This window comes from Ornithorhynchus anatinus, chromosome 16 (assembly GCF_004115215.2).
Source record: "Ornithorhynchus anatinus isolate Pmale09 chromosome 16, mOrnAna1.pri.v4, whole genome shotgun sequence".
Taxonomy (NCBI): Eukaryota; Metazoa; Chordata; class Mammalia; order Monotremata; family Ornithorhynchidae; genus Ornithorhynchus; species Ornithorhynchus anatinus.
The window spans coordinates 20,157,991-20,170,865 of NC_041743.1; the positions used below are offsets into that span (position 1 = coordinate 20,157,991).

At 41.4% G+C, this 12,875-nt stretch overlaps 1 protein-coding gene across 1 annotated transcript in view; it reads left to right on the forward strand.

Moving 5' to 3' along the window:
* Positions 1 to 12,875, forward strand: part of GPR26 (G protein-coupled receptor 26) — a 122,796-nt gene that overhangs the window by 4,759 nt on the left and 105,162 nt on the right. Inside the window, 1 exon segment of the mRNA XM_029081014.1 lies at positions 2,280 to 2,368. Coding sequence (XP_028936847.1) covers positions 2,280 to 2,368 — 89 coding nt within the window.

Sequence of the window (12,875 nt, forward strand, 5' to 3'; positions counted from 1 at the left end):
TCCAAAACTGGGCAGCAGCGGCATAGGAAAGAGTCAAAGGCAGATGATCAAGTGATCAAAATGTTGGTCAAAGACAATGGAAGAGACTTACATTTTTATTTGCAGAAGAAAGCAGTGGTAAACCACTTCCATATTTTTCACCAAGAAAACTCTATGGAAAAGAATGCTAGATTTTCTATATTAGGAAATGACTCGATGGCATTTAAGAAGAAGACTAGTCTATCTAGTATATGTATAGGTTAGCAATAGATATTAAAGAAGAACCAAATATTTTTGGTATTTAAGTGATCAGTATGTGCCAAGCATTGTTCTAATGCAGTAATAGATACAAGTAGAACAGATCAAATGCAGTGTTTTTTCCACCTGGGGCTCACATTCTAGGTGGAGGTAGACAGATATAAGCAATGATACCAATGGATCATGAAAAAAAAAAGTAATAGAGTTAACAAACAAAAACAACAATGTCAAGACAAGTAAAAGAACAGTTCTTCAAGGGAGCAGTCCTTCAAGTCCACATTGCTTCAAGCAAAGAGTTCTTAATTATAGCCTACCTCAGTCTCTCACAAGCAAGGTAATAATAATAATAATAGTAATAATGGCATTTGTTAAGCTCTGACTATTTGCAAAGCACTGTTCTAAGTGCTGGGTAGATACAAGGTGATCTGGTTGTCCCAGGTGGGGCTCACAGTCTGCATCCCCATTTTACAGATGAGGTAACTGAGGCACAGAGAAGTTAAATTACTTACCCAAAGTCACACAGCTGACAAGCGACATAGCCGGGATTTGAACCCATGACCTCTGACTCCCCAGCCCGTGCTCTTTCCACTGAGTCACACTGCTTCTCATATCCTGAGAAGATACCCTGCCCACCCTTCACTTCTACTATAGACTATTTCCCAAAATTTAGAGAAAGCAACATATAGCCTGAAAATATTAAGTAATAGATTTAGCCTTGAGATTTAGCACTATTATGCTGGATTCATTTGACTAAGTGAGCTCTTAGTGGACCCAATCAGTCATTTGATCAATCAATAATATTCACTGAGAGCCACCTGGGGATAAATCACTGTAATGAGCACTTGCCAAGGAGCTTAAAGTCTAGCATGGAAGACAGCTAAAAATAACTTACAGGTATGAAAGAAAAGAAAAATGAATATGAAAAAACTGCTTAAATTGTAGGTATATACATTGATAATAATCATAATAATAATTATTATGGTATTTGTTAGGCTCTTACTATGTACCAACACATTTCTAGGTGCTGGGATACACAGTCCCTGTCCCACGTGGGGCTCACAGTCTCAATCCCCATTTTACAGATGAGGTAACTAAGGCAAAGAAAAATGAAGTGACTTGCCCAAGGTCATGCAGCAGACAAGTGGCAGAGCTGGGATCAGAACCCACGACCTCTGCCTCACAAGCCTGTGCTCTTGCCACAAGGCAATGATGTACTGGAGTGCTACAGATGGGCCTAAGTGCACAAGTGCATAGTTGATGTAGAAGTGCTGATTGTCAATGAAAAAGATAACTTAGGGAGAAGAGAAATTAATTTGGGAAGACCTCTGGAGGGAGCAGTTCTTTATGAGAGCTTTAAAGAATGGGAGCACCATGGTTTGGCAGATTTGAAGGGGAGGTAGTTCAAGGCAAGAGGAAGGGTATGAACAAAAGATTGGAGGCCAGAGAGAGGAGAACCAGGCAAAGGGAATTGCTTTGCTTGAGAGGAACAAAGTGTGTGAGCTGAGGTGTAGTAGAAAAGGGAGGTTGAGTAGTAAAATCTCACATCACTTTTCACTAATCCAAGGAAATAATCACATGTCTGGAAAATATGGCAGTGGAAAAAAAGGGTCTCAGAAGCCAGTGAGCACTGATTCCTTGGCTGGACTGACCCACTGAGAATCAAACCTCAGAATTTAAAGGGGATTTTTATAGGTCACTGGAATCTGAAGTATTGAGGTTGAGGGGTAGAGAGGGTGAATTGTGCTAATGGTGGGACAGGACTGCAACACTGCTCAAGAACTGACAAAAGTGAAGCTAGCAATGTATAGCTCACTCTGCTGTCACCCTAAAACTCAGCATGCAGAACTTGGGCTTCTCTGACTCTGACTCTGGCTCTGATGAAGTGGTTGCTTTCCCTCTTTGTTGAGCCCAATAAACCCACCTCAGGAATATGTTTTAGTATTGCTTCTTCCCCATAGCATAAAATACCTGCCATGTTTATACAAACAAAAGTGAGGAAAAACATGAATTTTTTTTAAAAAATTGAGATTTCTTTTTAAAAGATCACCACCTTGTCATTTAAAAAGAAACCTCAAATTTTCAATGCTGATAGTTTGCTTCAGATTCCCAGTGGAATCAATGGCTCGAGTTTGTAAGAGAACAAATCTTGGCAGTCTGAACTAATTAAAAGAGCACTGAGCAGAAATCCAGGAGACATGGATTTCAGTACTGGCTTTGCCACTGATTTCAGTACTGGCTTTGCCACTGACTCACTAACACTGTATGCCTCTCCCAAATTCCTCATGTCTAGTCAGTTCTCCCATCAGATTCTGAATTCTTTCTTATGCTTCCATTACTCTAACCTTATGCCCCAGAAAAAAGACATTTACTTAAAAGAGTCTGCCAAACATTTTAACTGATTTGCTTGTATCCACCCCACCACTTAGAACAGTGTCTAGTACATAGTAAGCACTTAACAAATACCATAATTAGTATTATTATTGTTGTATCAAAACCAGTATACACACTATGCATAGTGCCTTCAAATGGTGAATTTAGTGCCATATTACTGGGAAAGCTGAAACTATCAAATCACTGAGATGTCAATTGGCTTCACGTCATTTCCTTATCATCTCTTTGTTGCTAATTCCTACACCTGATTCATGTAAATATGTATCATCTCTACTTGGACTATCATCTCTTCCTGTGCTCAATCACCTAGCCTCCTCTTACCTCTTATCCCTGATTTCATAATATAATCCAAGCCCACATACTTCACTTTTCTAATGTCAACCTATTTCTGGTATCTCAATATCGTATGTCTCGCCCCGACCTCTCACCCACATCCTGCTTCTGGGCTGGAACACCCTTCTTCCTCATATCTGTCAGAAGACTATTCTCCCCACCCTCAAAGCCTTATTGGAGGCACATCTCCTCCAAGATTTATTCCCTGAATAGATCCTCATTTCCTCTTCTCCTACTCCCTTCTGCATCATCCTGGCACTTAGATTTGCACCCTTTATTAACCCTCCTTCATCCCCACAGCATTTTTGTACATATCTGTAATTTATTTATGTTAATGTCTGCCTCCCCATACAGACTGAAACTCATTATGAGCAGGGAACATGTCTATCAATTCTGTTATATTGTACTGTTCTAAGTATTTAGTGCAATGCTCTGCACACAGTCAGTGCTCCATTAAAAAAAATGATTGATTGACTAATTTGCTCTTTTTAGGGGAGTGTCTATTGATGGGCTTCACTGTTTTATTCATTATCATTTTAGGTCATTTGCATTATTTATTTTTAAAAAGCAGGTCTTTAGTTTTCTAATTTTCATTTATTAAAATCACAAACTCTAATTAGCAGGGTAATAGTGATTTTTAAAATACCCTACAATCAAAGGACAATTAAACTTATTGCTGTACTAATTACTAAGTGCTGGAGTACATACAAGCAAATCAGGTTGGACATAGTCCATATACCACTTGGGGCTCGAGGTCTTTGTCCACATTTTATAGATGAGGTAACTGAGTCACAGAGAAGTGAAGTGACTTGCCCACAGTTACATAGCTGACAAGTGGCAGAACCAGGATTAGAATTCAGATACTTCTGACTCCCAGGCCCATGCTGTATCTGCTAGACCACATTGCTTCTCAATGTACAACTCTTCTTAACGTACAAATCTCTGGAGCTCTGAGGCTATCACAACAGAATGCATTGATAGTAAAACAACATGGTTGATTTAAATGGTACAGGGAACATTTCAGCAGAAAAAATGGGATGCACATTTACATAGCCTTTGAACAAACAATAGACAACTTCTACTAGCTTGGTTCTTTCAGACCCATTCCACTAACCACTAATCACTAGGTTCTAGATTAGTCAATTACCCTAAATTTAAAATGAGCAATAAAATATAGGTTTAAAGTTTGATAGAAAAGACTAAAAAGTTCCTGAAATATTGGGGATAGCCAACACAATGAATACGCAGTAGCAGAATTAAGAGGTAATGAGTTTGGGGAAAGAAGTGGATTTTCAAAACTTAATTTTTAAAATCTGTGCCCAAAACAAACCTTCCAAAATATTTTCCTTTATGCGTTCCTGTGGTCTGGATTTGAGGTTGAGAAAATTTAGTGTAAAATAAAGTAAGCTTCCAAAGAACCAAGAGGACATTCCACAGCCCCAGGCATTTTGAGCTCCATCCCATGTAATATTAGTCAAAAAGAATCAGAGGGTACTTAAATAATGACTTTTTTATGGTATTATCTGCTTACTGTATGCCAGGCTCTGCTGACAGGGTTAGACACAGTCCCACTACCATATAGGGCTCACGGTCTTCATCCCCATTTACAGATGAGGGATCTGAGTCCCAGAGAAGTTGAGTGAATTGTCCAAGGTCACACAGCTGATTAGTGGTGGAGCTGGGGTTAGAATCCAGGTCCTCTGACTCCCAAGCCCATGCTATATTCACTAGGCCATGTTGCTTCTTCAATTACAAAGCAGTTCATTTAATTCAGAATTTGGTCAGAGGGAAAAATTCATTCTTTCACATTTATTGAGTGCTACTGTGTGCAAAGCACTGTACTAAGCACTTAGGAGAGTATGATGCAACAAAAAACAGTCACATTGTCCACTACAAGCTTACAGTCTAGAGGTGGGGAGACAGACATGAATACAAATAAACAAAATTACAGATATGGACATAGTACTGTGAGGCTAGGAGAGGGGAAGAGCAAGAGAACAAATGAGGGAAACGCAGAAGGGAGTGGAAGATGAGGGAAAGTGAGGCTTAACCTGGGAAAAAGAAACCCGGATGTCTGCCCACCAACTAAAACTCAACATGTCCAAGACTGAGCTCCTTATCTTCTCTCCCCGAAATCCTGTCCTCTCCCTGACTTCCCTGTCACTGTGGACGGCACTACCATCCTTCCCGTCTCACAGGCCCGCAACGTTGGTGTCATCCTTGACTCTGCTCTCTCATTCACCCCACACATCCAATCTGTCACCAACATCTGCCGGTCTCACCTTCACAATATCCCCAAGATCCACCCTTTCCTCTCCATTCAAATTGCTACTTTGCTGGTACAAGCTGTCATAATATCCTGACTGGATTATTGCGCCAACCCCCTCTCTGATCTCCCATCTTCCTGTCTCTTCCTGCTCCAGTCTATTCTTCATTCTGTTGCCTGGATTATCTTTATACAGAAACGCTCTTTCATTCAATAGTATTTATTGAGCGCTTACTATGTGCAGAACACTGTACTAAGCACTTGGAACGTACAGTTCGGCATCAATTTGGCTCTGGGCATGACACCCACCTTCTCAAAAACCTCCAGTGGTTGCCTACCAACCTCCTCATAAAACGAAAACTCTTCACCCTTGGCTTCGAAGCTCTCCATCACCATGCCCCCTCCTACCTCACCTCCCTTCTCTCCTTCTATAGCCCACATGTATACTCCCCTTCTCTGCCGCTACCCTCCTCATGGTCCCTTGTCTCTCCTGTCCCACCGTCGACCCCTGGCCCATGTCCTATCACTGACTTGAAATGCCCTCCCTCCTCACATCCGCCAAATTAACTCTCTTCCCCTCTTCAAAGCCTTACTGAGAGCTCACCTCCTCCAGGAGGCCTTCCCAGACTGAGTCTTCCCTTTCCCTCTGCTCCTCCTTCCCTCCCCATTCCCCCACTCCCTCCTTCTGCTCTTCCCCCTTCCCCTCCCCACAGCACTTGTGCATATTTGTTTATATTATTTATTACTCTATTCTGTTAATGATGTCTATATATCTATGATTCTATTTATCTTGATGATATTGACGCCAGACTACTTTTTAATTTTGTTTTTGTTGTCTGTCTCCCCTGTTTAGACATTATTGGGCAGGAATTGTCTCTATCTGTTGCCGAACTGTACATTCCACATAGTTAAATGCTCAATAAATATGATTGAATGAATGAATGAAAATCTCTTGGAAGAGATGTGCCTTCAAAAAGGCTTAGAATTGGGGGAGAGTAATTGTCTGTCGGATTTGAGGAGGGAGGGGGGTTCCAGGCCAGAGGCAGGACATGGACAAGGGGACAGCAGCAAGACAGGCGAGAACAAGGCAGAGTAAGAAGGTTAGCATTAGTGGAGAAAAGTGTTCGGGCTGGATTGAAGTAGTGGAGTAGCGAGGTGAGGGAGGATGGGGCAAGGTAGTGGAGTGCTTTAAAAACAATGGTGAGGAGTTTTTGTTTGATGTAGTGATGGATGGGCAACCACTGAAGTTTTTAGACGAGTGGGGTGACATGCCCTGAATGTTTTTGTAGAAAAAGGATCCAGGCAGCAGAATAAAGTATGGACTGGAGTGGGGATGGACTGGAGTGGGGAAAAATAGGAGGATGGGAGGTCAGCAAGGAGGCTGATGCAGTAATCCAGGCGGCATAGGATGAGTGATGGTATTAGCATAGTAGCAGTACGTAGATTTTAACTATGCTGTAAAGGTGGGTCTGACAGGATTTAGTGATGGATTTAATAGGTGGTAGAATGAGAGAGAGGAGTCAAGGAAATGCCAAGGTTACAGGCTTGTGAGACAGGAAGGATGGTGGTACTGTCTACTGTGATGGGAACATCGGGGGAGGACAGAGCTTGGGTGGGAACATCAGTAGCTCTTATAAAAGGATACTGAATATTAATTTCAACTGTCTGCCATCATACCCAACAAAAATACTCTAATAATAATAATTATGGAATATGTTAAGTGCTTACTATGTGCCAGGCACTCTACTAAATGCTGGGTGGGTACAAGGAAATGGGTTGGACACAGCCCCTATCCCATATGGGGCTGTAGTCTCAATCCCCATTTTACAGATGAGATAACTGAGGCACAGGGAAGTGAAGTGACTTGCCCAAGGTCACACAGCAGACAGGTGGCGGAATCAGGATTAGAACTCATGACCTTCTGATTCTCAGGCCTGTGCTCTATCCACTGAAACATAATAGGAGATTTCCATCATCATGATTAATTCATTATCATCAATTATTATCATCAGTATTCTGTTTACCAATTCTCCTAAAACACTAAATCTTAATACCCCTCTCAAGCACCAGATACCATAGTGTGTCTGCATAAATACCTATATTACTAGTAAGGACTGCAATTCACAGCCGACATGGTGAATTTTGTTTTCCCTTGTAGTGTTAAAATGCTTAATGCTTGCAAACCCTGGCATTGTTTCTCTTTTGCCTCCTTGTTTCTTGCTCCCTAAAACATTTTTGCTTGTAAAGAGCTTTTTTTCTTAATAGCACTGGGCCATGCTGCTCATGTTGACTCACAATTTTTAGCTGGGAAAGAGCACTGCCTGAAGCTTTGTCTAAAAGGTTCTTAAAAGTTTTCCTCTTTTCCTCTTTAAGGAACCTAAGGTTTCTTTGTTCTTAAAAGGTTTCCTCTGCCCTCCTTACTTTTAGTATACCAATTTCAACTTTCTGTTGACACTCAGTATAGGTGAGCTATGGTGCAAGATCTTTGGAGATCTTCAATGCTAGGAGATTGGCTACATTTCAAGACTTCACTGTTCATGGTCTTACCTTGGTATTTGATATTGAGTAGTAGTAGTGAGAGCTGAGAAGCAGTGTGGCTTAGCATATAGCACACAGGCCTAAGAGTCAGAAGGACCTGGGTCCTAATCCCAGCTCCACCACATGTCAGCTATGTGATCTTGGGCAAGTCACTTAACTTCTCTGGGCCTCAGTTACCTCATCTGTAAAATGAGGATTAGGAGTGTGAGGCCCATTTGGGACAGGGACTGTGTCCAGCCTGATTAACTTGAATCTACCCCAGCACTTAGAACAGTGCTTGGCACATAGTAAGCGTTTTCCAAGTACCATAATTATTATTATTATTAGTTTTTACAAAGTGTCTACTATGTGCAGAACACTATACTAAGCTATGGAAAAGAACATACAGGTGGAAATTAGAGTCCCTGGTTAAAGAGCAACCCCAACTAAGAATAAATAAGGCCTATATTTGATCCTAATGAAACTGCTTCAGGAGCTGATGTGGCGCCTGTGTGTGTGATCCAGATCTCAATGTCATGAAGAGGATTAGGCAACACAGCAACTCTGTAGATCTTCAGTTTGATCTAGAGAATGAATCAGTAAATCTGCACCTCATGTATCTGTCTCATGAGGAAATAAGTGATGGGACCCTGGATTCAACCTCTTCCTGTGGTGGCAACCCAAGAAGAGAATTGCATTCAGGATTACCAACTACATGGCGGTAAGAAGGATTTTGGCATTGACAGGGCAAAGTCGGTAACCAGTGGCTTGTTGGACAGGATGATCAGCCATTAACTAGCCTGCTTTGTCCATCAAGAGGCTTGCACTCTGGAAATGACAGGCGCATAAGGAACGATGAAAAGATAAAAATACATGAGCAATAGAAAAGACAAGGACAACAGCCAATGCAGAAGGGAGTAAGGACATTCATAGCTAGGAAAGCAGAGTTTTGGGCTCAAAGTCAAGCAGCACAGCTGCACCGCAGCCACAATCACAGTTATGGCAGCAGCCACACCCTTCTTGACATTCTGAAAGTTGAGAAGGCCTCATGCTTTCTCTACTCTTCATCCTCCCTCCTATTGATATTCACAGTCACAAACTCAGTGTGATCTTTCTCTCTGTAAAAATCTTTCACACTGGGGAAACTGAGCACTGTATTCCTCCATGAAAGAAGGTGAACAGGGATCTTTTGCTCCAGAATGTCTTTGTCATGTATTTCTCTTTTTCTCACCAGGGACCCATTATCTCTGTTTCATTCTAGTTTTCAGCTTTAGACCAGTTGCCAAGACTTCATGCTGCAGGGTTTAAAAACCCACTCAACTCAGCACCTCTGAACTCCCAATGAAAAGTTCAACTTTATTTCGATCACCCTGTATTACCTCTCCTTCTCATTTTCCTGGTACTCTGAAACATAAATGACAGGAATCATTCCTGCCAGGGCCTATCTAGTTTCACCATTTAAGTAACAATCCCTTTGGGTTTGAGAGAATCTTTCCCAGCAAAATTCTTTGAGAAATTTTTGAAACAGGAAACTTGCATGCCCAAAGACCCATTTTCTCTCCTTTACTTATCCTCTAATACTAAGGGGGAGCTGAGGAGAAAAGGGGACTTAGTCTGGAAAGACCTCCTGGAGGAGGTGAGCCTTCATTAGGGCTTGGAAGAGAGGACTGTGTCTCACTTACCTCATCTATAAATGGGGATTAAGACTGTGAACCCTATGTGAGACAGGGACTGTGTCCGACCTGATCAACTTGAATCTACCCCAATGCTTAGTACAGCACGTGGCACATAGTAAGAAAATTAAAATTAAAAAATAATAATTATGGTAATTTTTCAGGGCTTTCTATTTATCTTGCTCTGTTCTAAGCACTGGGGGAATTACAAATACCATAACAAGTACCATAACAAACATATTAACAAATTTAACAATTTTTTATGACTTAACAAATACCATTAAAAAAATACTGACCTGCTTCCTTAAATACAGAAGTCAACTGGTTCTAGCTCAAGCAGATTCATGTGGTTTCTGGTGACATAATGGGAGAACATAATGGGGTCTGAATGCCATTAAAGATAAAGGAAATAATCAATTCCAAATAGTTTCTAGCAACACATTAATGTGGGGCTGATAAAATCCCACTGGGACTACAGGGCCTATAGGGTGGGTTTTGGGGATTTGGCTTCTTAGCTGGGGAACCCCTTTCCTCCTGCATGCCATTAGGAGAATGAAGCTCAGCTCCCTGCAAGGGCAAGGGGTAGACACTAGCCCCTGTCAACGTTAAGAATGCTGAGAATGCATGTGACTGTGGTGAGGTGAGCCAGGCTACAGCAACGATGGACCCAAGGTGACATGAACTACAACCTCCAAGCAGTAATGAAGGTTGCCCTCTAGACTGTAAGCTAGTTGTGTGCAGGGTGTGCAGAGAATGTGTCAACTCTGTTATACTGTACTCTTCCAAGCACTTAAAGTGCTCTGCATGTAGTAAGCACTCAAATGCATTTAATTGATGGACTGCTTTTGTGTGGCTGTTATGAATGTGGATCCCCTTCAGACAATGAGTTGTCTGCCTGGCAGTGACTAAGTCTCACACAAAGTTAATGTTGCAGTGCTAAGTGACACTTCTTCTTTTGGTGAAACATTCCCTGTTTGGAACAGTTGTTGTCAGTCAGTCATTCAATCATATTTATTGAGTGTTTACTTTGTGCAGAGCACTGTACTAAGTGCTTGGGAGAGTACATACAGACGTATTTCCTGCCCACATCAATCTAATAGTCTAGAGGGGGACTTACAGTATAAAGGGAGATTGTACTTGTAATCTGTCACTACACAATACCTCCTAGCTCCTCCCCTTCCTTTCCAATCAATCAGTCATATTTATTGAGCATTTACTGTGTGCAGAGCATTTTACTAAGCTTTTGAAAGAGTACAATATAGCAGATTTGGCAGAAGAGTTCCCCGCCCAAAGTGAACTTACAGTCTAGATGGGGAGACAGATATTAATATAAAAAAATTAAATTATGGCTATGTACATAAGTGCTGTTGTTGGTCCGAAGGAGGGGTGAATAAATGGTACAAATTAATGGGCAAGGGCAACATAAGAGGGTATAGGAGAAGACAAAATGAAGGCTTAGTCAGGGAAGGCATCTTGGATGACATGTGCCTTCAGTAAGGTTTTGAAGGTGGGGAGAGTGATCATCTGCACTTAGAACAGTGCTTTGCACATAGTAAGTGCTTAACAAATGCCATCATTATTATTAACTGTCATATATGAAGAGGGAGGACATTCCAGGCCAGAGATAGGATATGGGAGAGAGGCCGGTGGTGAGATAGATGAGATAGGAATTAGAGGAGCAAAGTTTTCGGGCTGGGTTGTAGTAGGAAAACGGCATGGTAAGGTAGGAGCTTATAAACTCTGAGCTGTAGCCATACTATGGCTTAACAATTAATCATTCTCCTGATCTCCCTACCTCCAACTTCTCCCCAATCCAGTCAATACTACATGCTCATTCCTGAATTACCTTCTTGAAAAGTCACTAGGTATACACCTCTCCACTCTTCAAAATCCTGCTTCACTGACTTCCTGTGTCCCTCTATATCAAGTAGAACTCTTTACTATTGGTTTTCAGGTTCTCCAACAACTCACCCTACTCACATATCTGATCTCTTCATGTCCAACTCCCCACCTCATTTTTTGCATCTGTCATAAATTAACCTTCTAATTGGACTGCATTCTCACTTGTCAGGCCTCTATCCCTTAGCTCATGCTGTTCCCCTTACTTGGAACTTCCTCCGTCCCCAAATTTGACAGACTACAACAGTAGTCCTCCCCACATTCAAAGTCCTCCTGAAGTCACAACTCCTCTATCAAGCCTTCCTCACTTAAATCCTGGCACACCAAGTTGAATAAACTCATTAAGGTTCTCTACAAACTACATACTTAAATGAATCCTCAGAACTCATGTTTATTGAAATTGTGCATTCCCAGTGAATGGGAGGCACATTCTGAAACCAGTCTTCAGCTGTCTTGTTTCATTTCTAGACTGTGAGTCCATTGTTGGGTAGGCATTGCCTCTATCTGTTGCCAAATTGTACTTTCCAAGCGCTTAGGATGGTGCTCTGCACACAATAAGCAGCTCAATAAATATGATTGAATGAATGAATGAATGAATGTTAAACATAGTCATTCAAATTGTCCCACCATACAATCTGCTATTCTAACAAGGAGTAGCCTAAGAATATATATGAATTTTTCATGGCAGCAAAATTTTGTTCTGCTATTTCTAGACTCATGGACTTTGGCAGGTTTAAATCCTTACAGGCGTAATGAACATGGTCTTGTCATTATTGTCATTCTCTGAACTTTTCCTGAATCATTCACACAATAAAGCCCACAATGATGGCACCACAATTAGATCTGAAGCCTCGTAACTAATTTGTGAATGCAGAAGGTCACTAAGATCAGACAATAACCATGGAGAAAACAGAAGTCCTGGACCAGTCTACCCCGAGAAGCCCTGTATACAGTCAAAGGTTTTTATCAGCAACACTGAATTCTGCTACCTAGGCAACACATTTATAGATAAAGAGAAAGATAAAGGGACAGGAAAGCAGAATCAAAAAGCCCTGCCTGACTTTTAAAGTACTGCATGATTTCATGACAGAGGTATAGTAACAACAGAGCATCAAAATCCATAACAAGTTCAAGATCTACAAAGTTGCTGTGGGCTCCAACATTCTGTATGACTGTGAACCCTGGACCTACTTGAAAAAACAACTCCTGGCACAGTTTTATCATCATTCATTCATTCAATTGTATTTATTAAGTGCTTACTGTGTGCAGAGCACTGTACTAAGCACTTGGGAAAGTACAGTGCAGCAATAAAGAGTGACAATCCCTGTCCACAAGAAGCTCACATTCTAGAGGAGGGAGACAGAATCAATACAAATGAACAGACTTTGAAATGAATGCATAAAATTACTGATATATACATAAGTGCATTGGGGAGGGTAGTGGGGGAAGAGCTGGAATGAGTCAGGGTGATGTGGCAGGGAGTGGGAGATGAGGGAAAGTGGGTCTTAGTCTGGGAAGCCCTCTTGGAGGAGATGTACATTCAGTAAGGCTTTGAAGGG